Below are 27,977 nucleotides of genomic sequence, written 5' to 3' on the forward strand. Positions count from 1 at the left end.
TTTAAGCAGACTTATTAAGAAGGGATATAGTTACGATACTGTTGTCAGGTCATTAAATATTGCATATTTTGGCTTTAATATTGATTTACTTATAGGGTATATGCATCGGAACTAAATACATTTATTGAAAAAAACATGTGTTGGCATGACACGGGTTATGTTTTTTTCATATATTTTATGATAGTATGATACTAAACCCCTAACGGGAGGGATTGTGCCTGATATTGATATAATGAAGACATAATCTTTCAATCAGTTTAATTGAGGTCTAGAGCTGGCATGTCACTTAAGTACAGGTCCATGTAAGAATCAGGCAAACAGTGATAAGTCCATTTTGGCAAATTGATCAAATTTCGTATTCTAGATATTAGAACTTGAATATGAATTTTTTTTTTGAAAAAAATAATTTTGGTGTTAAAAATATTCATTTTCAAATTCCCCCCTGATGGCCCCTAAAAATGAGCAAGGAAAACTACAAAAACGCACGTTTTTAAAGTAATTTATCTTGCTTTAATAATATATTTTTTGTTGCTAGTATATACTTTATATAGAGTTAATATGTATAGTGATATGAAAACAGATTGAAAATTGATTTCAAATATTTTCTTCCCTAGCAACCGTAACCATGGAAATGTGATCAAAATGAATTTTAGAAAAATGCAAATTTCATCTAATTTCATTTTATTTTTTTAAGAAACAGCAACAGTATACACACTTTTATAATATATTTCCTTTTAGTAGAAGCCCTGTAGAATAAATCGAAACAAAAAAAAGTTCGGAAATATTTGGCTGTTGTAGGTGGCAGCACCATCAAAATCGTCAATTTTTCAGGTTTTTTTTAATAATTTATGATTTTTACGCCCCATGTTGATCAAATTTAGGTGAAATATTCACTTAATATTCACTTATATCATCAATCTCCGGCGCAGAGTTCATATCCGTTCCATACATGCTTTGCAATACTGCACTTAATATAACGAAAATGCAACTTTTAGTATTACGTTAATAAACATAGCAAAATTTTCCGTTTGATATACTTATCTTCGCAAAAATGAGAATTGTTATGTTTTTTTCCATAAAAGTATCTTAATTAAATAAACACTAATGTAGATTTTGATTAGAGATTGGGAACAAAAAAGTACGCAAAATAAGGTATGGCAGAGGTCATATTGAGTGTAGTGTTACAAAGTATTGAACGGAACGGATATGTGAGCTCTGCGCCGGAGATTGTTATATCATGCCAATTCCTATATATATATGATATACCAGGGTGTAAAGGGGTATTCTAACATGACGTCCTTCAAACGCTTTGAGTACACACCCGTGGTAAAATATGAATATATTTCATGGGCTGTTCCCATTGTACCCCCACGTCATATGTTTTTTAATGAATGAGCGACTCGACGTCATAGAACAATGACGTCAGAATATAAGCAATTTACGGGAAAATACACGCTTGTGAAACGGAAAATCATCACAACAAGGAAACGTTAATAAATGATGCTAAAATGAGTTATATTAGCCGTTTTTGTATATATATGAGACATATAAGTACAATAATAATTAGATTCATCTAAAATGATCTAAATATGTTATTATAAATAGTTTAAGCATCATCATTTATTCAGTTTGCTCCGTTATTTTACGTCAATTTAATAGTGCGTTTATATATTGGAACGGCAAATAATGCCATCACCTAGAGCGCTTCGATCCAAAATAATTGCCGTATTTGTCCTTTTAGAATCGAAATAATTCATGGGGGCTTGAATATATCTAGATTTTACCACGGGTTGTCCCTTTATGCCGATATTTTACCCCTCGCTATCGCTCAGGGTAAAATATTTGTCATAAAGGGCCAACCCGTGGTAAAATCACGATATATTCAAGCCCCCATGAATTATTTCTTAAATATTTTGCATTTTGAGTGGAACAATATATAGTTTGTTTGTGTATCTTTGGGAAAGAGGGTCGCCTGAACTATTTCCAAGGGGAAAAATGTTATGATTTACATTAGTAATGAGCCTTAGTCCACAATAATTGTGTTGTTACCTTGCAAGCATCAACAAGGGTCTGAATTGATATAAATGAAGGATTTGATTTCTTAGAAACTAATAGTTTTCTCAATATATTGATCCAATATTTTTTTTTATTTCAGATACTCCTGCAAAATATTTGTTCAGTGGTACAAGCAGTTAATAAAAATAAACAGTTCACTTAAGTGTCCCCATTTTCTTCCTCAATATGCAAGAGTCAATGGTCTTGCATACAGAATGTTTCCCTTTGGAACAGAACAGAACATATCTAGTGAACTAACATGTATTAAGTGAAACCACCCTTATTCACAAATCGATAATATTGAACTTAAATTCAATGTTAACTACCAAGAAGAAAGTCAATTGGAGATAATGGAAGTAAAGAATAAAAAAAAAAGATAGATAATAAGTTGTTTAAATGTTTAATTTTCTAATAACTAAATAATTATATGGTCATGATGGTACAAGGAAAATTATTTTAACATATGTTCTAATAATACTTAGTTTTCATTGATCAAAAATTGATAAAACTGTTAGTAGTCTGTTGTTATTTATGTATTATTGTCATTTTATTTATTTTCTTTTGTTACATCCATCTTCTGGCGTCGGACTCGGACTTCTCTTGAACTGAATTTTAATGTGCGTATTGTTATGCGGTTACTTTTCTACATTGGCTAGAGGTATAGGGGAGGGTTGATATCTCATAATTAATCATGTTTAACTCCGCCGCAATTTTGCGCCTTCCCCAAGTCAGGAGCCTCTGGCCTTTCTTAGTCTTGTATGATTTTTAATTTTAGTTTCTTGTGTATAATTCGGAGTTTGAGTATGACGTGTCGTCCATTATTACTGTACTAGTATACGTATTTTTTAAGGGGCCAGCTGAAGGACAACTACGGGTGCGGAGTTTCTCGATACATTGAATACCCATTTGTGGCTTTCTTTGATATATATATCTTTATTCTCGTAAACCAAAGTACAATGGTACAGAGACATATACAAATAAATTAACATAGTATAAATTTTAAATACAAATGTAAAAAAAATAGAGACATAAAGTGATTACCCAGGAGATTCTAGGCATTTAATAATAATTCTTATAAACTTGCACAAATTGTTTAGTTCAGACGGGTTGCTACTATTCATGAGACCTTGAAATTTTAGAATATTTGGTCTGTTTATAAAAGGTTTCTTTAGTAGCAATTGTCTACTATCGTCTATTGCTGAGCATTCTAAAATGTAATGGAACTCGTCGCCAATATCACCGTTATTGCACAAAGTACAAATACGATTTTCTCTCTGAATGTTTTGCCATCTACCAATTTCGATAGGAATTTTTGTGTTCAAAGTTCTAAATCTACAAAAAGAAGCAATGTTTTTGTCATCTAAAATATCAAAGTAAGTTTCGAAATTTAAACTATTTTTGAATAACTTATAATTTAGAGCTTTTGGAGAATTCTGTAAAGTAGCATACCATGTCTGTCTGAACTGGTCAGTTAGTCTTAATTTAACAGTATCATACAACCAGTTTTTACTTATAAAATATTTAGTGTTCCATATATTTGATAGTCCACAATTATCAAGCACAGATTTTACATTCTTGAACCAAGCTATATTTCCATTATAACTACCAGTAACAAGATTGTATAGAATAACAGGAAGTTTCTTATTATCCCCAGTTACAAGCTTTTTCCAATAACTTATAGTACGTAATTTAATAAAATTTCGGCTGTTGTCTGCTCTATGGTCGGGTTGTTGTCGCTTTGACACATTCCCCATTTCCTTTCTCAATTTGTACGTCACTCTTATTTTGAAATAGTATGATAGGATTCTGTCACGTTCAGTTTAATCTTAAATACTAGATGTGGAAATATTTTAAGTCATACAAATGTGTGGTGCCGTGCTTTTTACCTTTCATGAAATTAGAAGTTGCCTAATGCTTCTAGATTTCCCTGGTATCTTCTTAGTTTTGTATCATGGTGTACAAATCTTCAAAACACATCTCAACGTCTTGAAACTAACGTAAACAACGTTTGGGCGGAATATGGGAATGCAAAAGTACGGGAACATTTATAACGTTACGTTGTGAAAATACTCATCATAGATACCATTGAAATTTAGGTATTTGCACGCCGCGTTTCGTCTATTAAAAGACTCATTAGTTATGTTCGAATCAAACAAATTAAAAAGTCTATTAAAAGACTAATTAGTTATGTTCGAATCAAACAAATTAAAAAGGCCAAATAAAGTACGAAGTTGAAAAACACCGAGGACCAACAAGTCCTTAAAGTTTTGCCAAATACATCCAAGGTTTGTAAACAGTTAATTTGTGATTAAAATTCCTAAAAAGTTTTTCCAAATTCATCTAAGGTTTGTAAACAGTTAATTTATGATTATGACCATATCAATGATAATTAGTTTCATCAGCAGTGGTTGTAAATAAACTCATTACCCGGCCACGTCCACTTGTATTTTTTTGTTTATCTGATGAGTTAAGCCTTTTTCAACTGATTTTTATAGTTCGTTCTTATGTTGTACTGTTATACCACTGTCCCAGGTTAGGGGGAGGGTTGGGATCCCGCATGTTTAACCCCGCCACATTATTTATGTATGTGCCTGTCCCAAGTCAGGAGCCTGTAATTCAGTGGTTGTCGTTTGTTTATGTGTTACATATTTGTTTTTCATAATTTGTTTAAAATAAATAAGGCCGTTAGTTTTCTCCTTTGAATTGTTTTACATTGTCTTATCGGGGCCTTTTATAGCTGACTATATGCGGTATGGGCTTTTCTCATTGTTGAAGGCCGTACGGTGACCTATAACTGTTAATGTTTGTCATTTTGGTCTTTTGTGGATAGTGGATAGTTGTCTCATTGGCAATCATACCACATCTTCTTTTTTATATCATATGCACTTTTATCTATTGCTGTAGGCCTATAACATATTTATTCATTGTTTATTGTTTCGTATACAAACAGGCAGTTGTCTTTTCTGAATTGTTTTACATTGGTAATTTCTTGGTTATTGTTTACTGTGCGGTATTGGTTTGGCTCGTTGGCCTATTGTTGTTACATCTTATGCCATTCAGTTTTTAAGAGAGTTGTCTCTACATACCTTAATCTTATATATGTTGAAGCTGTTGCTGATCATGATTTTCACTATGGTAAGTTTCTGTATAGTTTTCAAGATAGTAGGCAAATCAATCTAATTAAAATATTGATCTCTGATAACGTTATACTATAAGTTATATGGTTCACTACTGACCCCATACGGATCCATAGAGGGTTAGTAAAATCCATAGGGGGTGAGGCCGGAGGCCGAGTCCACTATGAATTTTATTCACCCTCTATGGATCCGTAGGGTGTCAGTAGTTAACCGTATAACGAATTTATCGGACGCTGGACTTTTTCTGCGGCGTTTTGTTGAAAAATAAACAATGAAACACAACAACATTAATAGATGACGTCGCCATTAACGCGTCACGAACCCCATATGAAACTTACTAACCCCATACGGTCTCATAGGGGGTCACCACGTGACGGCGTTTAACCAATCACAACGTGATAATTCATCTGTGGTCCGATAATACATATGAGCTCTAATTTAAATATTGATCTCTGATTACGTTCTACTACATATGAGCTCATATGTAGTATAAATTTCAGTCGCCGAGGACATAGTCGGCGTCGTCAATAAGTTTTCATGACTTTATAGAATGAATGTCGAATAAAGTTAAGAATGGAAACATAGAACGCTTGGGAATGGGGAAGCTTGATTATGGTTGAAAGACAGAATCCATGGCAAATGTATTTAGTGATAATCTAGCGATTATAGTAGTAGAACTATTAAGACCACTTGGCCATCGAGGCCCGTAAAGAGACACTAGTTGACGAGAAAGCTCATTGTAACTAAGCTTAGCTAAAATCAATGAACATAACCCATATAGCATGGTTAGCTATAACAGACCACGAGTCGAATTGACAAAATGTTAAAAGATTTAAAATGGAAAACCACCAACAGCCTAATTCATGACAAAACAAGTGTCTCATGGGCAATCATACAACGTTCTTTTTATTTTTATCTTTTAATTAACATTGCTCACGAAAGAAACAATGAACAGATAACCTATGCCAACAGACCATACTCTGACTAAGATAACCTATGCCAACAGACCATACTCTGACTAAGATAACCTATGCCAACAGACCATACTCTGACTAAGATAACCTTTGCCAACAGACCATACTCTGACTAAGATAACCTATGCCAACAGACCATACTCTGACTAAGATATCCTATGCCAACAGACCATACTCTGACTAAGATAACCTATGCCAACAGACCATACTCTGACTAAGATAACCTATACCAACAGACCATACTCTGACTAAGATAACATAAATATATCTTTCTGAGAGACAGAATTGACTGAGTAAGTGTAGGACCAAAGCTTCCTGCTATAGTAAATAAATAATATATAGATTGTTTTCTAATATGCAGTTTATTATACCTTTCCTGACTTCAATAAAGACATACAGAAAGTGAATACAAAATGTGAATCTTGATCAATGTTTTATACATAAATGTATCTGTACAAAAATATATATTATTTGAATCAAATCAGAAATGATTTTTTTTTCATTGAAAAATCGACCTACTTCATGAAAATTTTACAAGTATGATGTATGAAAATATAATCATTAGACTACTATACTCTTTTACATCTGATAATGTTAAGCTTTATGACAATCTGATAATGTTGAGCTTTATGACAATCTGATGAATAGAAAAAAGAATAAAGCCAGAAATTTGTCTTTATGAAAACTGGCCAAAGACTATTAATAAAGGAATGGAAAGCTTACAGTTTGTAATTTGAAATAATATAAATAGTATTAATAACACATCTATCTCATCTACTTTCAGGAACCTTTAGTTGAAATTATAGAAAGGTAATTTAAATTAAAAGGATAATTTAATATGTATTCATGACACTGCAAAATGTCCTGGTATGTAAAAGTTAAACATCCTCTTTTTTTATATGTTCTTAATAAAACCCAACACAATGCAACAAATTATTTATTTACTTTAATTGCTGCTCCTCATCTTCAATACCGTTGAGGTCCATGTCAAGCTACAAATGTTCACACTTCAGTAAACTTCATGTTTAAAGCTGTGGGTTCAAAGTATTTTAATCTTCACACTATTTATTTCTATAAATTCTCAAAAGAAAAACAAGTTTTTTTTTAGGGGAAATAAGTTGAAACTTACAAAATTTCTAAAAATATATGTTCACAAAAAGTGGTAAATATACAAATCTTTTATCTGCACATAAAAATTCCAGAAACCTTGGCAGACCATGGAAAACTGGTTGAAAACAAATGTTAATCAGTGGCGGATCCAGGAATTTTCATAAGTGGGGGGCCCACTGACTGCCTAAGAGGGGGCCCGCTCCAGTCACGCTTCAGTGATTCCCCATATAAGCAACCAATTCCCCCCGGGCCCCCCTAAATTCGCCTCTATAAATAATAACACAAAATTGATATCCTTCATTGCAAATACTGCTGTGTACACAAACAAGACTGAAATTACCTGCAGCACTCCCATATTAAAACAAGCCATAGATATAGGAAGATGTGGTGTGAGTGCCAATGAGACAACTTTCCATCCAAATAACAATTTAAAAAAGTAAACCATTACAGGTCAATGTACAGCCTTCAACACGGAGCCTTGGCTCACACATATCTAGACTTTGCCAAATCTAAGAATAGATTATAAAGGGATAGGCATGGAAACATCCATACCAAAATACAATCATTTAAACTGTTGATTTGTAACTTTTTTATGTGTAACTGCTTGTCTGAATCTCATGGGTATAGGTGCACTACAAATTTCAGTATTTAACTTAACAAATAAATAAATCATAATCAAAATCAAACTTGTGGATTGGTCTTGAAAAGAAAACTAGTTTACATGATCCTATTATGCATAATGACTGAGAGAGAAGTGGATCAACAGGGTCACAAAACTTTCACCTACAGCATATCAAAATTCTTCAAAAGTGGCGGTTGGTAGGTTTTGACTACCAAAATTTTGTGAGGGCCAACAATTTTGGTATTTTGCAATTGAAATAATAGTAAGGACCAGCAGATTTCTTTAAGGATAACCAGGGAAAAAAAGATATTTCCAGATCTCTAGATCTGGTTATCTTAGATACGCCTGCACACAAATGCAATGGTTGCAAGCCGAGCTGTTCTCTGTATATCAGCTGTGTTTGTCTGTAAGATGGATTCACAGTGTGACACACCATTATAGATATTGACACAGAGGGTAAAATGTTTTATTGGAATCAAATTGATTATGAAAAAGAAGTCATAGTAATTGATATATAGGACTGATTGACTGATTGGTGTTTAAACACCACTTTCAGCACTATTGTTATATTTGGTGGCGGTCAGCTTTTATTCGTGGAGAAAGCTAGAGTCCCCAGAGAGAACCAGAGTTCTTAAATATGAAAACTGCCAATGCTAGTCAATTAAGATTGTAGTCAAACACACCTACCAGATGCTGATTTAAATTAACAATTAGCACTGACAGGCTATTGATACAGTAGTTCTGAAGTCTTAGACCACTACACCAATGAGGTAATGTGGACATAGTTTAATGGGTTCTTAAAATATTAAATATAAAGCTTTTCTTACTTCTTACATCTGATTACATTGAGTGTGTGGGTAAAGGTAATATTTTTGGTTAGCTTGCTTGCTAGCTGAATCGTGAAGTCATTATGAGGTAAGGTATACTACCCTCCTTTCGAAGTAGCCTAGTCCTAGACAAATACAGTGGTTATCTGTCAGACTAGTATACACTTAAAGGAGTATAGTTTACAAAACCTTATAATGACTTCATGGTTCACCTAACAAGCCAGCTAACCAATGATATTACCTTTACCTACACACTCAATGCAATCAGATGTAAATATAAAGCCTTGAAACACTACTAAAAGCTAACAGAATAGCAAACCTAAGTTTTGTCTTAAGTAAGACATTACCTGAAAAAAGGGTTTGCTCTACATAATCTTTCCATGAATCAAAAAGTATTTCAACTCAGATTCTGATAGCAAAATTTTGCAATTAAACTCTATGAATATAAATTTTGCAAAAACATAACTACATACAAAATGCTGCAATAAATTCATCTTAAAAGATATATAAACATCACTTAACTTAAATACACTAAATATATACAAAAGTTTATAATGCGTAACTACTAACCCTGAATAAATTTAATATTTGAAGGTTCCTTCATAAAATCTATAAGGCATAATAGTTTTCTAAGATCGAAAAGTAAATATGAATAGATTGTAGCAATTGAAGGACAAATGTATGTAAAAAAATTTGATCACAAGCAAAAGTTTAAGTACAGAACAGACTTCATCTGGACCTCCTATAAAGTTTATAAAACCCAACTAGCCTCTCATATAATATCAGCCAATTAAATTTGATCACAGTTTCAAGAAGGAACTGTTCTAGTATCAGACAAACCCTTTTTGGCAATACCTTTTTTTCTCTTATAAAATTAGCACTATGAAAGCGGTTTATTAAGGTTATACAATGTATATTAACAATTTATAACAAACAAAAGTTTGTTACATTTTATAAGAAAAACAGAAAAGAATACAAAATAGGTTGGTGAAGCCTTTTACATCCCATCTGTTCTAAAATGGTATTCAGATTCTACTTTTTACATGATTAATGCCCATTACTAAATTTTATTTTTGATAAAGTTTTACTTGTGAAACACAATAGATGACATAATTGATGTGTTAATTGTGCACCATGCATTGGCATGGTCTTTTAACACCCCTGTAGTAGTGAGTTCATTAAAGGGAATTTGGATCATTAATCAGAAAACTAACAGGTCCAATCAAGATATCTAATCCCCAGTCACATCAATTTAACTGTTTGACAATATATAGTGCTATCATCATCAATTAAAGCTATAAATTTTCAAAGTTCTGATTATAAAATTTATAACCATAGCTGCCTTATATGAATTTGACTTCTTAAAGAATATTATATGCATTATTGGTAATTTCTTATAATTTAGTCTGTACCAGAAAATTGTCAAAGCAAAAAAAAAAAAAAAATTTGTAAGGGTTCCGCGGAACCCAGTGTCTCGCCTACTTTTGCTGTAAATCACACTCAACAAAAATGAGGGAAAAATCAATTAAATTTTTCCTCTTTATACTATCTTTTGATTGTAAGAAACCTCTGTCCAAGTTTGGTAAAAATCCAGAATAGTTTATGAATCTGATAAATGTTTAAAAACTTTTAACTGCAGACTGTATGTAATGTTAACTGGAAGAAAACTAAGTCCTGACTCCATTTATAAGTAAAAAAGATACACAGGTACAAAATATTAACAAAATTTCCTTCTTAATACAAGCTTCTGATCATAAACAAGCTTCTGTCTAAGTTTGGTACAAATTTAAAGTAGTATAAGAAAGTTATTAATTTTTTTTTAAATTGAACCACAGAGTGAATGTGTTGTTTCCTGGCAGAAAATCTAAGTCCATTTAAAAGTAAAATACGGAAAAAACGGATTTTTTTTTTTTAAATTTACTTCTGTATAATATCTTTTGATCATAAACAAGCTTCTGTTAAAGTTTGGTACAAACCCAGGATAGTTTAAGAAAGTTATTAAAATTTTAAAAACTTTAACCACAGAGTGAATGTAAAACTAAGTCCATTTATAAGTAAAATAAGGAAAAAATGGAACTTTATTTTTACAAAATTTACTTCTGGATACTATCTTATGATCATAAACAAGCTTCTGTCCACGTTTGGAAGTAATCCAGTATAGTTTAAGAAAGTTATTTAAATTTCAAAAACTTTAACCACAGAGTGAATATTTGTTGACACCCCAGAAGACGCCGACGGAATGTAGGATCGCTTAGTCTCGCTTTTTCAACAAAAGTCGAAGGCTCGACAAAAAGCCTTTCCAGACGTTCTTATTATTTGGACTAGTATTTTCTATATAAAGTTTTCTTTAAACACAAATTGCTATAAATTTACTTCTTTGGCTAATAAATTAATTATATCAAATTTAATAATCTATAACTAAACATTTCAATGATTTTTAAATAAAGAAATACAAGATTTGGTTCACAAATAGAATCTGAGGCAGGTTTTTAACAAGACAGTCAGGAATAAATTTATCAAACTAAATGTTCGAAGGAGCTGTCTCAAGAGCAGAAATTTTGTCATTGATTGCAGTGGAAGAATCTATATTCATAGTACAGTAACAAAATATTTCATACAGATTAGTTCCCGAATTAAGTATATAATAATGCATTGTACTGCACTAGTGCAAATAAACCTTCAAATTAGAGCAGTCATCAGTGACAAAAATATGTCTACTGAGTTTTTCAATCTTTACTTTACAATGATAAAAGGGATATTGCATGAATATTAGTGAATATATATGTCCTTCTTACTATTTATTATTCACTTGCAAGCATTAATTATTTTCTATGACTGCATGGACTCATGACATTTAAATATTTTTATTAAAAAAAAAACAGAAAAAAGGCTTGATTGAACTTCTATTATCATGGTTGTACATTTAGTATACAAATGTTATCATAAGAATTTAATGCTTCTCAATAAAAAAAATTCTTAGGTTGAAAACAGTTGAAAGCTTTGTTTAGTATGAAGCTAATCTGTACTTCGTACCAAATGTGATTCTTTAAAAGCCTTTATGCCCCAATAAAATTACCAAAAAGAAGCATTTAATAATTCATAAATATCTAATAAGGAAAATTGTAACCAATAATCTTCTATTATACATGTTATATGCTGCTTTTAGATGATAATTTGAACAAACTAAACTTTTAACTTCTGATTTTGAACATAGAGTAGAAGTCTAAAATTAAGAACTTGCCAAATGAATGCCTTTATATTGATCATGTTTATATTGCATCAAAGTATATTGCTTAAAGCAAAAATTAAAGTATACAGAAGGAACTAACACACAAAAATCCTAGATGCAAAACATCTTTTGCTTTAGAACATGATGTTTTTAGAAACAAAGACAACTTTACATGAATACCAGCATGACTATGATAAATAAATAATTAATTAACATCAATCTTCATCATCAATAACAATGACGTCAGACTCCATTATAGGATCTCGTGGTTTTGCAATTAATGGTGATCTGTTGGTCTGTACAGGCTGGACCATAGTTTTAGATATAACAGGGGATCCATTAGTATATTTAACATTAAAGCTTGCACCTACAGAACTAGTAGTAGAATCAGCAGGAACTGTGTAGTCCATTCGTACATACCCAGGAAAACCGGCTGCTTTTGGTGAGTTTTTGTTCATTGATTTGGATGGACTATTCTGAGAGGTTCTAAGGATCTGTGGTGTCTCTTTAAACATTGCTCTATTTACAAAACCTGATACAGGCTTGGAATTTTGCATTAGTTCTTTACAAGTACTGGCGCCTGGAGGTGAGGAATGTATCGTAGCATGAGATTTATTTTGTAAAGATGACGGACTTAATATTCCCCTTACACCTTGAAATATTCTTTCTCTTGTATTTGAAGGACTTATAGGCCTTGAGACTTGCTGCTGAAGTCTTGGGTAAAAAGTCATTCTTGGTGACATCATACCCGGCGAATGCTGCTGATGTGACCTGAATAGCTTTTGTGAGTTGGGAACTGCCATTCTCCTTGCTATCTGAGGACTTGTTGCTACCCCAGTTATGTTTTTAAATGTGGTCATCCCTTTAGGAGGGAGTGAAGCTGGCTGATGAGGTTGCTGAGGTACTTTATCACCCTCCTCATCAGACGATGACAGTTCAATTATCTCAATGTCATCTGGATCAATCTGTCTCACCGTACTTTGATTAAATGTTTGTTTTCGTCTATTACCTGGCACATTGCTAAACTGAGGCCTAACTTGGGAAGTGGGATGTTGGTAAACCATTCTCATACTAGTAGAACCATCTGGGTTATGAACTACTTTAGAAAACATTCGCTGATTTGGAAGAAGATTGTGAGGCCTGTTAAGTTTGCGAAGACCATCAGTTATTTGTTTTAATTTGGCATATTTAGGTCCAGGTTTAGGTTTCTGTACTATTTTCTTAATGATAGGATGTTCCTGTTCATACATTCTACGGATGTATGCATAAGGATAGGGTGGAGGGGGCTTAGGTTTTAACCATCTCTTTATCACTCCTGGTTTCACTCGGTCAAGTTTAACACTACATTTCACTATATCCTCCAATAATTTTCTGCTTCTTTTTGTAAGTCCAGTTTTTAAACACATCATGAATTCCTTTCTTTGTCCTGAGTTAAATTTATATGAATGTTTATGTTTAGACATATGCCTTCGGTTCTTTTTATTGAATACAATTGGGTATGAAGATTCTCCTCTGTGGCGTAATTTTTCCACAAAATCATTTTTCATTGGTCCAGAACAAAACTGTTCTATTTTATCTCCACTTATGATTGTATAATTTGTATCAATCTTCCAATGTTTCTTAACCCTCTGCCCTAATGGGGAAGTTAAATCAACGCCACAAAGTAAAGTTCCAAGTGGAGTTTTCAATTTGTTTTTCTGAGATCCACTTTCAGTTTCACTCTCTGAGTCTTCTGAGCTATAGCCCTCAGGAAGTTCCAATGCCTGAGTAAAACTTAAGTGTCGTTTTCTACAACTGTTATGTGTGTCTCTACTCATCTGTGACATTAATGATTTGGGAGTTCTAGGTGTCTGTACAGCAGATTCACCATATGTGACGTCAATAATTTCACAATCACTATCAATATCTGAGACAGGGGTAACAACTCGTGGAGGTTCCTTTGGTTTGTCATACAAATTAAGAGCTTTCAGAAAATCCTCCGTTTTGGGAGGAATATAAGGTTCTGGTGTAAATCGTCTCCTCCTATGGCAGACTAATTTAACTGGCTGGACTTGATATTGTGGGGTTTGAGGCTGTATAACTATATGTGTTGGTTTAGTACGACGTGGTCTTAACCTTCTTACTGGAGGTGTGGGAGGACGACGAGGAGGAGGAGGAGGAGGGGGTGGGGGGTTAGACTCCTCCTTCTCAGCCTCTTCTTCACACTTGTCTTGGTGAGTCATTAATTCCTCCTGATCAGCGAATTGTTGAGCACACAGAAAACAAATCCATATAGGATCTTCAACACTTTCTTGACAACCACCTACAAAAGTAGAAAATAACACTGATTTACAGTATTCCAAATGCTTAGAAAAAATGTGATTTACAGGCATTAAAATTGAAGATCTAGTAATTGGAAGTTAAATTTTGATAGAATCGCCATTAGCTCCTTTTTGTATTACTTTGTAGCACAATCTTTTAGCTTGTATCACTGATGACTGCAGTTACTTGTAGGATTCATTAAAAAAATGTCTAGAATTGGGGAATTTTTTTTTTTTTGCTTTGTTTTTTTCTTTCTTTCATGTATACTTCTATTGGTGGCTTGTTGTCTCATTAACTATCAACTCACATCTTTATAAATTGTGTGACATAAAAAATAAAGACAAAGACTATGAAACATATAAAAGAAGTTTATAAGGATCACAACTCTGCAAGTAGTAACCCAATGATTTTGATCATACTGGTGTTTTTGAAGATCCTGCATTGATGATCTTTTTTGCTGCATACTGTTTTTAATATTGTGTATAGTTAAAGAGATAATAGACAACTTTCGAGTTCAATGCATTCTGTTTTAGTGAACATTATTTGTGCGTTTAGGGGCATTGTCACTTTCATTCCAATGTTGAACGAGTGGTTGGAAAATTGTAATACTATATTTCACGATTTATTCAGCAAACTATATCTAATAATTGACAATCAGCACTGTTGTCATTAGGGAATTGTTATTAAGTACTTACAAAACATAAATTATTTCTAGTTTATCATGCACAATGACGATCACTAAGAAGCCTGATGAACGTTAATAGTGCAGGCATACAGGCGACCCCCTCTATCTGGTAAATGACGTCACAAAGGCGTGCCTAATTGACGAGTATTCAGGTGACAGATGAACTCGAAAGTGGTCCATTCGCATAACATGAAAATTTGTCAATAACCCTAATTAAAGAACCAGGACTCCTCTAAGATATTATGTAAGACAATAAATGTGTTTTACCTTTACGTTCTATTTTTAGTAATGGTGGCCATTTTGATAAACTACTTGGAAATAGCTTACTTGAGTTAAAAGTTCAAGAAAATTTCAATCACCAGTTATCACAAATTGTACTGTACTAATTGTTTTGCCTACTTGGCCTTATTACCTCCAGTATCAGGCAGACTGGTTTCTTGACTGGCAGGAGATTCTACCACCTCATCCTACAAATAGTAACAGTAACCAACATTTAATGGAAGTTTGTACCGTGAACTCTATCATTTGACATTATTTAAGTGACTGATGAAAGGAAGTTAAAATTGAAGCTAACACTCATAACAGATAACTCACAAATGTCTGGGTATTTTTGTTTGATAAAAAATGTTAATTTTGAATATTTATTTTTTTCCATGTAAAATAAATGCTGTATGTCAACACATATGTACTGTACAGTATTCCAATTTTGTTAAAGATTTTAATATATCATAAATGTGAAGAATGGTATAGTTCCAAATTTATTATTGACTGTAAAAATGTGAAGCAACCATGGAGCTACTGTGAGCAGGCAATTTTGGGCTATTGTTGGATGTAGTTTGGAACTATGAGAAGGCAGGATGAAGATATTTTTAGAAGGCAATGTGGAGCTACAAACATGGAATTGATTGAGTCTTGAATAATTTTGATTTATGAAAAATTATAAGAAATGTATGATCATAAACTGTTATCACAGAGATATGTCTCACCTTTTTTGTAATTTTGATTATGCAAATGTTGAAATCCAAATAGCAATACTCTAACATCTTACACAAGTTATGCAAATATTCAAAGTCAATGAACCATGACTGAGTTATATGGCTAAACAATCTCCATGTAAATGAAATGTGCCAATGCTTATACAACTGCATACCAAATACCATTGACTTATTATAAGTTGTTCCCAAATCTAAATACAAATATTAACTTGTAAACTATGTAAAAGTTTCAAAGTCAATGAACCATGAAGAGGGGGTGGGCTATACAATCTCCATGGCAACAATACTTGCAAACACCAATAAATTTGCATACCAAATAGCATTGACTTAACATTAGCAGTTCATCTTAAACTGATCTAATCACAAACTAATACATGAAAACTTTAGATAAGTTTCAGTCATTAGACTGTGACTGAGGGGCAAGGCTAAATATTCTCCAGGGAAATAAGATGTGTCAAAGCTTATACAACTGAATACCAATTAATATTGGCCTACCACTAATGGTTCCCCTTGAACTGACATAATCACAAACTAATACATGTAAAATAAACAAAAGTTTTGAAGTCAATAGACCATGACTGAGGGGGCAGGGCCAAATAATCTCCATGGAAATGATGTGCCAATGCTTATACAACTGCATACCAAATATAATTGACCTACCACTTGCTGTTCACCATAAACTAGACCTAATCACAAACTTATACACTGTTGACGACAAAAACTAACCCAACTAAATAGAGTTAGTCATGAGTGGGAGTAAGTTACATGAAGTTCATACTGAAAGATCAGCAAAAGTAAAATTGACCTTAGCCATGTGTCTAACACATTTAGTAAGGTTAGTTTTTACTGTAAATTTCTTATCTGTTTTCCTCAATTAAAAATTATTCCAGATTCAAATCAATCCTTGTTTACATTCAAATGGCAATGTGTGGTTTCAATGAGATAGCCATGTGGAGCTCCAAACAATGAGAAATAAATAGTAATTGAACAACAGTAATATAATAAATTATGAACATTATACTTTCCAGGTTTTGAGCCAGTTCATAAAGAATGATAACATTAGGATCAGTTGTCAAGTCAGAATTTATTACTTAATCAGTGGTTTAATATATTTTTACCTTTGCTATCTCTGACGGTTCAGAAGCCCCTCCCAATAAACTTTCCTGGCCAAGATGTTTATAACAACTTCTTACAACTGCTCTTAATTCCTGGGCTTGTATCTGTAAAAAAAAAATATGCTGATCTGAATAACATTCTGACAGTGCAAAGGATTTGAATAATATTCTGACAGTGATGGAGATCTGAATAATATGCAGACAATGTAACAAAACTAAATAAAATGTTGAAGGTGTACAAAATCTGACAATTTGTGATATTTGAGTAATAAGCTGACAATGTGTGATATCTAAATAATAAGCTTACAATGTGGGATATCTAAATAATAAGCTGACAATGTGTGATATCTAAATAATAAGCTGACAATGTGTGATATCTGAATTATATGCTGACAATGTGTGATATCTGAATAATAAGCTGACAATGTGGGATATATGAATAATTTGCTGACAATGTGTGATATCTGAATAATATGATGACAATGTATGATATCTGAATTATATGCTGACAATGTGTGATATCTGAATAAGGCTTAAATTAAAATATTGTTTGTTTGCAGTTTACCGACCGACCCTTGAAAATCCTCCCGACTGTGAAAATTTTATTGCTGTAAATTTGAAGAATTTTTTTTTAATACCACTATTGACGCGATCCGGAACTTTGGGTCCTTTCCGGAAATGATTTAAAGTCTGGGTCAATTACGCTTTTCAAGTTCGGTTTTTCTTTGCTTCCCGTCAAGCGTTCATGTGACCATTTAATGATAAAGCACATGGAAATTGTTTACAGGTATCCATAAAGTCACGGAGGAGTACTTTACGCTGTCATCTCGTGTCAATTTTAAGACAAATAACAAACGAAAAAGTTTATTAGTAAACTGTTTATACAGATTCAGGCGCATGTAATGATGTGTGATGATATCACTGACGATGATGCAGCGGATATTCATAACTGACACGATAACCATTCTGTCTCAAACAAATCGGGTTCAGAATCTGTGGAGCCGGACTTTATGGAACCAATTTCAGTGGTTAAATAATTCGACAGCAGCTTGAAGCATATTTTCTACAAATCGTTGTGAAAAGGCAAAGATGAAACCACTCCTCCGTGACTTAAATCTTCATGGATATCTGTAAACACGCCTGTACCGAGGAAGGGCTCATTTGATATGTTAATGGATATAGATCATGCCAAATCAACAAGAAGCAACCATATAAACTACACAAAGATGTAGAGAAAATGAATGGTTAGCTTGAAAAATAAATATACTCTCTCTATATTAAATCTATCTTCGATTGCAATGAGTATGCTCCTTTAGGATAAGGGGGGCTGCCCCACTCATTGCAATTATTCTCTTTCTTACAATATTAAATATACCCAAACTGTGTGGCCTGTGTGAATTCTATTAAAACATGTCCTTAGGAGCTATGCTGCCAATTTTTTTTATGCATTAAAAAACATTTCAGTACAGACCATTTACTTTTAATGGGGTGCGATGGATTTCACCCCAAACTTTAGATTCCTTTGGTTTTCATTAAAGCCTGGAAAAAATATAACCTTATCACATATAATTAAATATTGTTAGAAATATGAAAACAGTCCGATGTCTTTGATACTTTTTTTTCAATTGAAGAAGATTCAATGGTTATTTTTTTTTATTTAAAATACACTCTTTAATAATTGTCTTATAAATCTATAATATATACATTTTTGATGAAAATACTCTACTCATGAAAACATTCTAGTCAAGAAGCATACATTTCTGAATATATTTCTTTAAAACAGTTCTAGTCATAATGACATTCCTTGTTTATAAATGTTCCAGTATTTAATAATCATACCATATTTTATGTCGTATATTGGATATTAAATGACACTATGTTAAAGTTTCAGTTTTGGTTAAAAAGTTTTTTATCTGAAAATGCCTGTTCATTTGAAATTTGGTTTTCAGCATGTCAAGTGTTTGTTGTTTTAAAATGTTTTTTTTTTCTTCACAAGAAACTTGGTTTAGTGTAACTGCTTGTTTGAACTGTATTTTGGATGATAAAATAAAATATTTTTCCTACCTACCGACCCTTCAGTCTGAAGGTACAGTCGGAAAACTGCAAACAAACATATTTTTAAGGTTGGCCTAATATGATGACAATGTGGGATTTCTAAATAATATGCTGACAATGTATGATATCTGAATAATATGCTTATAGTGCATGATATCTGAATAATATACTGACAATGTGTGATATCTGAGTAACATGCTGTCAGTGTTTGGTGTCATGGAATAGAAGTTCCATCATAATATAAGTTCCAAATGGAAACAATAAATAAATATTACAGTAAATGTTCCTAACAGAATAAATGATATAGAATATTTATTTCAACAGGAACAAATAATATGACATTGTTTATAACAAAGTTTCCACTGGAACATTTGTTGGGTGGAACAAATATACATTGACAATGCTGACAATGTGGGATAATTAAATAATATGTTGATAGCGTATGATATCTGAATCAAATGATGACAGTGTATGATATCTGAATAAAATGATGGCAGTGTGTGATATCTGAATATATATATGCTGACAAAGTGTGATTTCTGAATAATATGCTCACAGTGTGTGATTTCTGAATAATATGCTGACAGTGTGTGATATCTGAATAATATGCTCACAGTGTGATATTTCTGAATATAAATATGCTGACAATGTGTGATATCTGAATAATATGCTAACAGTGTATGATATCTGAATAATATGCTGGCAGTGTGTGATTGCTGAATAATATGCTGACAATGTGTGATATCTGAATAATAGGCTGACAGTGTGTGACAACTGAATAATTTGCTGACAGTGTGTGATATCTGAATAATTTGCTGACAATGTGTGATGTATATCAGAATAACAAGCTGACAGTGTGTGATATCAAAATAAGAAGCTGACAATGAGCGATATCTGAAAAACTTGAGGCTCTAAAGAGCCTGCATCGCTCACTTTGGTCTATGTGCATATTAAACAAAGGACACAGATGATTCATGACAAAATTTTGTTTTGGTGATGGTGATGTGTTTGTTGATATTAATGAAAACTCTTGCTGTTAACAATATAACTATCTATATCCTGTTTACAATAAATATATCTATCTATATCCTGTTAACAATATCTATCTATATCCTGTTAACAATATCTATCTATATCCTGTTAACAATAAATATATCTATCTATATGCTGTTAACAATATATCTATCTATAATGCACTTTGCCCAGTAGTTACGGAAAAAAACATTTTGCAAAACTGTAAACCAGATGCTCCGCAGAGATCAGATTTATACGACCACAGAGGATCGAACCTGAACAGTTGGGGCTAGTATGAACACAACATTCAAGCTGGATTGTGATTTTAAAAATAGTTGACACAGCATAGGTTTCTGACACAGAATGAATGTAATCTAATTAACTTAAATTTTTTTTTTTACTTTTGAGCAATTCACTATGCTGTTTAATATGAATTCAATATAAAAAAAAATATTTGAAGAAATTTTCTTTTTAATTTCTGAAATCTGAAATGAGAAAAAATTAACCGCCCCCCTCATTTTTTTTCACCCCCCCCCCCCCCCCCCCCCCCCCTTTCCCTTATTCCAAAAATAATCTCAATTCAAGTTTTCTAATGCAGTATGCAACAATAACTACTCATTTAAATACATCATAAAATATTAAAATATGAAATGTCATACAGGCATGGTTAAAACTAATATTAAATAAAAGTAACTTCTAAAAAATAAATGGGGAATGTGTCCAAAAGGACACAGATGATGCCCCTGCTAGCATATAACGTTATAAAGGAACATAACTCAAGAACTGTAAAAGGAACTTCTAAAAAACATATATGGGGAATGTGTCCAAAGGGACACAGATGATGCCCCCTGCTAGCATATAACCTTATAAAGGGACATAACTCAAGAACTGTAAAAGTGAAACTGCTTCAACTGAGTTTAGAGGTAATAAGCATTATATACACATTTCGTTAAATTTATTTGAGGCAGAGAACAGAAACTAAAAAATTCTTCAATTTTTCAATTTGTAAAGGGGCATTACCCTAGAATGGTAATCAAAGTGCTTGTAATCACAGAATGGTAAAGACTGCTTTAATTTATCAGTTGGTAGTAAAGTGAATATTGCATTGTATATTGTATATAGTATTGATTTAAGTTGATTCAACTACTATTCTGGACAAAGAAGAGGTCGAACCCTGAACAGTTGGGGCAAGTATGGACACAACATTTAAGCTTGATACAGCTCTGAATTTGTATTGTGATTAAATTGTTGACACAACATAGGTTTCTGACACAGAATGAATGCGGTCTAAGAACTTAAACTTCAAAAAATTTAAATTGGACATTTACCTATTATGGTCCAATATTCAAAATCTAAATACATGGTTAGATTCAGCATATTATATATAGAACCCCAAGAATTCAATTTTTGATGAAATCAAATAATGTTACATTTTAGACCCTTTAGACCTCAATGTGGAACAATTTGATAACCGGGTCCAAATATCAACCAGTTGCTTTGCAGGGCGCAGCTTTATATGACCGCAGAGGTTGAACCCTGAACGGTTGGGGCAAGTTTGGACACAACATTCAAGCTGGATTCAGCTCTAAATTTTGATTGTGATTAAATAGTTGACACAGCATATGTTTCTGACACAGAATGAATGTGGTCTAATGAACTTAATTTTTTTGTTTTGTCTTTGAGCAATTCACTATGCTGTTGAATATAAATTAAAAAAAAAATCACATCCCCCTCTCCTTTATTCCAAAACTGATCTCAATTCAAATTTCTAATGGCCCCTAACAATAACTACTCATTTAAATACATCATAAAATATTAAAATGTAAAAAAGTGCTTGTCATCACTGAATGGTAAAGATTGTTTTAATTGATCAGTTGGTAGTAAAAGTGAAAATACATTGTACATTGTATAAAACAATGATTTAAGTTGATTCAACTACTATTCTGGACCATGAAAGATAACTCAAATTTTCAAAGAATAATTCAGAGCTCCAGATAAGAATTCACAAATTGGGGTTTTTACCCACCATTTTCTTATATAATTGGGTGATAAAGTTTTTTAATTACATTATTCATTCCAATTCACCCCTGAGGTTAATATCAAATTGGGTTTTTTCACCACCAAGCTCCTTAATTAATGTATTGGGTTTTTTCATCAACACAATATTGAACATTTAGGCAATATCAACCCCAGATTTTTTTCCATCTTAAATATGTTTCTTTCTTTGTCATGTTTGTTTAGCTGTTTTATTTGGTTTAGGGAAAACCGTTAGGGTTATTTGCTAGCTGTTTTATTGGGTTTATGCACTGAGGAGCAATTGTAATTTTAATTTGTGTCCCGTTTCAAACCTTCTGCCAGTTTTGTATTTCTCACAAAAATGGATATGTGTATTCACAGGCACTGGTCTTATACCTTTATATAATAAATTCTGAGACCAGTGCCTGTGTGTGTTCATTAATTAAACGAAAATGAAGAAAAAAAAAGTACATAAACTCTAATTATACTTGAATGATTTTGTTTTATTCAATTTACCTAAATCTGGGTTTAGTTGTCTTTTATTAGAACTTTTGGTTTCTGATGCTTTATCATTATTGATTTGGCCTTTCACTTTTTCCAACTGATAAACCTTTTTGACAAACCCAGTGTTTATTTGCAATGTTCTCGTTAAGGTACGCCTGTGCGTTCGATGGACCCTTCCTAAATACACTGGCTGAGTCTTATTATCATCATTACTTTCCCTCAGCTTTTCAAAAGAAGCAGATTCATGCTTCTATTCAATATGTTTACCGGACATTCACTTTCGTTTTAATTTAATGTATGTTATGATAAATCCAGAGCAATGCGAAAAAAATATGACTACATGACACACGCTAATTGGATAAACGGAGAGAAGATCGAAATGTTTTCAATAACACGTGTACCTATAGAGCAACAGAAAACTCAAACAGGGACCCATTTCAGCTACTTGATGCAGGGATATATTTTTAGAACGAAAGGAAATTTCCCAATTATAAATATTATAAAAATAGTTTACGCGACAACTGTAAACAGATTAGGGTAAATAACGCAAACGGTAACCAATAAAAGGGTTGAGAACTCATGGTTTTGGCATATAATTGAGTTTTCCTTTGAATTAATTGGGTTATTGAACCCTGCAATGGGCTATTGCTTTGGGTTTTTTATAATTTGTATTGCGTGATCACTCAAATACACAGCTTATCTGGAGCTCTGTGAATATTGAAAACTTCTTGTATTGCACAATATTGTGCAATTAGATATTTCTTGCCATTGCGCAATTGAAGATTTCTTGCTATTGCGCAATACTGTGCAACTGAAATTTTTTTTGCTATTGCATAATACTGTGCAATTGAAGATTTCTTGCTATTGCTGAATACTATGCAATTGAAAATTTCATGCTATTGCACAATACTTCATATGATAATTTTGGATCCTGATTTGGACCAACTTGAAAACTGGGCCCATAATAAAAAATCTAAGTACATTTTTAGATTCAGCATATCAAAGAAGCCCAAGAATTCAATTTTTGTTAAAATCAAACTTAATTTAATTTTGGAACCTTTGGACTTTAATGTAGACCAATTTGAAAATGGGACCAAAAATTAAAAATCTACATAAACAGTTAGATTTGGCATATATCAAAGAACCCCAATTATTCAATTTTTGATGAAATCAAACAAAGTTTAACTTTGGACCCTTTGGGCCCCTTATTCCTAAACTGTTGTGACCAAAACTCCCAAAATCAATCCCAAACCTTCCTTTTATGGTCATACCTTGTGTTGAAATTTCTTAGATTTCTATTCACTTATACTAAAGTTATGGTGCGAAAACCAAGAAAAATGCTTATTTGGACCACTTTTTGGCCCCTAATTCCTAAACTGTTCGGACCTCAACTCCCAAAATCAATCCCAACCTTTCTTTTGTGGTCATAACTCTTGTGTTTAAATTTCATTGATTTCTATTTACTTAAACCAAAACTCCCAAAATCAATCCCAACCTTTCTTTTGTGGTCGTAAACCTTATGTCAAAATTTCATAGATTTCTATTCACTTTTAATAAAGTAAGAGTGTGAAAACTAAAAGTATTCAGACGACACAGACGAAGACAATGCAGATGACAACGCCAACTTGATACCAATATACGACCACGAAATTTTCAATTTTTGCAGTCGTCTAAATATCTAAATACATGGTTAGATTCAACATATTGAAGAACCCCATATATTCAATTTTTGTGCAACAAGTTATTTCTTGCTATTGCGCAATACTGTACAATTGAAGATTTATTGCTTTTGTACAATACTGTGCAATTGAAGATTTCTTGCTATTACAGAATACTGCGTAATTGAAAATTTCTTGCTATTGCACAATACTTAATATAATTTTAAGTTTCATGGACATTGGTGAAAGCCTTTTTGAGTTATTGTCCGAAGTGTTGAAAATCCCCCCTTTTTTTATGAATAAAGCCCCATCAATCCAAAACTTAAAATCTGAAATTAAAAAAAAAACAAAAGGGAGCTTAACTCAATAGATATAAACAATTCACTTAAGTTTCATGGAAATTGGTGAAAGTGTTTTTGAGTTATTGTCCGAAGTGTTGAAAATCCCCCCTTTTTTATGAATAAAGCCCCATAAATTCAAAACTTAAAATCTGAAAAAAAACGAAAGGGAGCTTACGTCAATAGATATAATCAATTCGCTAAAGTTTCATGGAAATTGGTGAAAGCGTTTTTAATTATTGTCCGAAGTGAGGACGACGACAGGACAACGGTATACCATAATACGTCCCGTCTAAAAGACAGGCGTATAAAAATTAAGAATCTGAACACACCCTTAAATTTGGCATATCAAAGAACCCTAATAATTCATTTTTTGATGAAATCAAACAAAGTTTAATTTGGGACCCTTTAGGACCTGAATTCATTGGGACCAAAACTCCCAAAATCAATTCTAACCTTACTTTATAAACCTTGTGTAAATATATAAAAGATTTGTATTAACTTTTACTAAAGTTATTGAGCAAAAATCAAGAAAAGTGCTTATTTGGAACCTGTTTTTGGCCCTTAATTCCTTAACTGTTGGGATTTAAACTCCCATAATTAATCCCAATCTTTCTTTTGTGGTCGTAGAAAATTTCATAGATTTCTGTATACATTTTTACTTATACTAAAGTTATTGTGCGAAAACCAAGAAAATGCTTATTTGGGCCCTTTTTGATCCCTTATTCCTAAACTGTTGGGACCAAAACACCCAAAATCAATCCCAACTGTCCTTTTATGGTCATTAACCTTGTGTTTAAATTTCATAGATTTCTATTTACTATTACTAAAGTTAAGAGTGCGAAAACCAAATGTCTTTAGACAACAATGATGACGACGACGCCAACGTGATACCAATATACGACAAAAAAATTAAACAGTGTATAAACAGTGTGTGATATCTAAGTAGTATGCTGGCTATGTGTGATATCTGAATAATAGGCTGGCAATGTGTGATATATGAATAATAATCGAACAATGTGTGATATCTCAATAATATGCTGACAATGTCATGAATGTAATATCTGAATAATAGGCTGACAGTGTCATGAATGTGATATATCTGAATAATAAGCTGACAGTGTGTGATATCTTAATAGTATGCTGGCAATGTGTGATATCTGAATAATAAGCTGAATGTCATAAATGTGTGATATCTAAATAATATGCTGACCATATGTGGTGTCTGAATATCTGTGTAGAGAGATCTGTGTGTTGACATTGTATGTGATAAGGTGGTTGCAAGGAGTCATTTAGAAAATGCAAATATTTGTGATCTTATGATTTCATATATTGCACCAAGTATTTAAATAAAATATATTTTGAAGCAAAACAGATCACACAGTAAAGCATGTTCACATGTATAAAACTATTTTAAATACCTGTAATGCTAAAGTATTATCTGATTCTTCATCTGGAGTTGTCCATGCCACTCCATCAGGCCACCAGACAGGTTTGTACTGATTTTTACCAAAGTATGGTTGTTCCCTTCCTGTGACTAGACAAACTAAGTGTGGAATAAATTCCGTCAACTGGATCTGTAAAATAAAAACTCATTCAAATAAAGTATTTCAGCTTAACTCATTGCTATAATGCTAATCTCAAACTACTTCCTTCATACTTATATAATCAACAACAATTTCACTGAATCAATCATATTAAAGTATGAGAAATCCAGATGCTCCGCAGGGTGCAGCTTAATACGACTGCAGAGGTTGAACCCTGAATCGTTAGGGCAAGTATGGACACAACATTCAAGCTGGATTCAGCTCTAAATTTGGATTGTGATTAAATAGTTGACACAGCATAGGTTTCTGACACAGAATGCATGTGTTCTAGTGAACTTAAAATTTTTGTTTTGTCTTTGAGCAATTCATTATGCTGTTGAATATAAATCCTCTCAAAAATATGTTTGAAGAAATTTTCTTTTTATTTATGAAATCTAGAATGAGAAAAAAATCTTGCTATTGCTGAATACTGTGCAATTGAAAATTTCTTGCTAATGCACAATACTTAATATAATAAATTTGGATCCTGATTTGGACCAACTTGAAAATCAAAAATCAAAAATCTAAGTACATGTTTAGATTCAGCATATCAAAGAACCCCAAGAATTAAATTTTTGTTTAAATCAAACTTTGTTTAATTTTGGACCATTTGGACTTTAATGTAGATCAATTTGAAAATGGGACCAAAATTTAAGAATCTACATACTTATTTAGATTTGGCATATCAAAGAACCCCAATTATTCAATTTTTGATGAAATCAAACAAATTTTAATTTTGGACCCCCATTTGGACCAACTTGAAAACTGGTCCAATAATCAAAAAAAAAATTTTTTAAATCAAACTAGGTTTAATTTTGGACCCTTTGGACCTTAATATAGACCAATTTGAAAATGGGACCAAAAAATAAGAATCTACATACACAGTTAGATTCCGCATATCAAAGAACCAAAAATATTCAATTTTTGATGAAATCAAACAAAGTTTAATGTTGGACCCTTTGGGCTCCTTATTCCTAAACTGTTGGGACCAAAACTCCTAAAATCAATCCCAACCTTCCTTTTTTGGTTATAATCCTTGTGTTAAAATTTCTTAGATTTCTATTCACTTATACTAAAGTTATTGTGCTAAAACCAAGAATAATGCTTATATGGACCCCTTTTGGCCCCTAATTCCTAAACTGTTGGAACCAAACTCCCAAAATCAATCCCAACCTTTCTTTTGTGGTCATAAACCTTGTGTCAAAATTTCATAGATTTCTATTCACTTTTACTTAAGTTAGAGTGCAAAAATTAAAAGTATTTGGAAGACGATGCAGACGACGACAACAACGCCAACGTGATACCAATATACGACCAAATTTTTTTTAATTTTTGCGGTCGTATAAAAAATGAAGGTGTGAGAGTACTTACAAGTTACAATGCAATTTTCCATATAACTTACACTTCTTAGAGCATAACTCTAAATAGTTAATTGCTACTGATTTTTTCAATCTGCCACGTTTAAAATGCAGTATGGACTTTAATCCCTGTTGAATTCCATGCAAGGACCTATAGTTGTTAATTTCAGTGTTATTTGGTCTCTTGTAAAGACTTTGCTCATTGACAATTATACCACATCTTCTTTTCAATGAGTAACCAACATTTTATTTGTTTTTTCTAAATTCATTAAACTACAAAACAGGATATTTAACAAAGCAGAATCCAGTTTGGTAAGATTGGTAAGATGTCCTGTTGACTCCTGATTAGGGACCAGTAAAGAATCTAAACAGAAACTATCTTAAAAATATTGGATTTT

General features: G+C 32.4%; 1 protein-coding gene and 1 long non-coding RNA gene across 5 annotated transcripts in view; both read right to left on the bottom strand.

Annotated features, from left to right (window-relative positions):
* Positions 1 to 3,084: 3,084 nt before the first annotated feature.
* On the bottom strand, positions 3,085 to 4,067 carry LOC134706622 (uncharacterized). The gene is made up of 2 exons (XR_010105639.1): positions 3,942 to 4,067; positions 3,085 to 3,387 (listed from the first exon to the last, which is right to left on the bottom strand). It is a non-coding gene; the product is annotated as an uncharacterized LOC134706622 (long non-coding RNA).
* Positions 4,068 to 6,527: 2,460 nt separating this feature from the next.
* Positions 6,528 to 27,977, bottom strand: part of LOC134714889 (uncharacterized) — a 38,719-nt gene continuing 17,269 nt past the window's right edge. For all 4 annotated transcript variants that reach the window (XM_063576591.1, XM_063576606.1, XM_063576598.1 and 1 more), the window contains 4 exons: positions 26,057 to 26,212; positions 17,054 to 17,155; positions 15,353 to 15,407; positions 6,528 to 14,256 (listed from right to left, as the gene is read on the bottom strand). In XM_063576591.1, coding sequence (XP_063432661.1) covers positions 12,170 to 14,256; positions 15,353 to 15,407; positions 17,054 to 17,155; positions 26,057 to 26,212 — 2,400 coding nt within the window. In that variant the 3' untranslated portion in view covers positions 6,528 to 12,169. The remainder of the gene's footprint in view (positions 14,257 to 15,352; positions 15,408 to 17,053; positions 17,156 to 26,056; positions 26,213 to 27,977) is intronic.

The sequence above is a fragment of the Mytilus trossulus genome, chromosome 1 (assembly GCF_036588685.1).
Source record: "Mytilus trossulus isolate FHL-02 chromosome 1, PNRI_Mtr1.1.1.hap1, whole genome shotgun sequence".
Lineage (NCBI taxonomy): Eukaryota > Metazoa > Mollusca > Bivalvia > Mytilida > Mytilidae > Mytilus > Mytilus trossulus.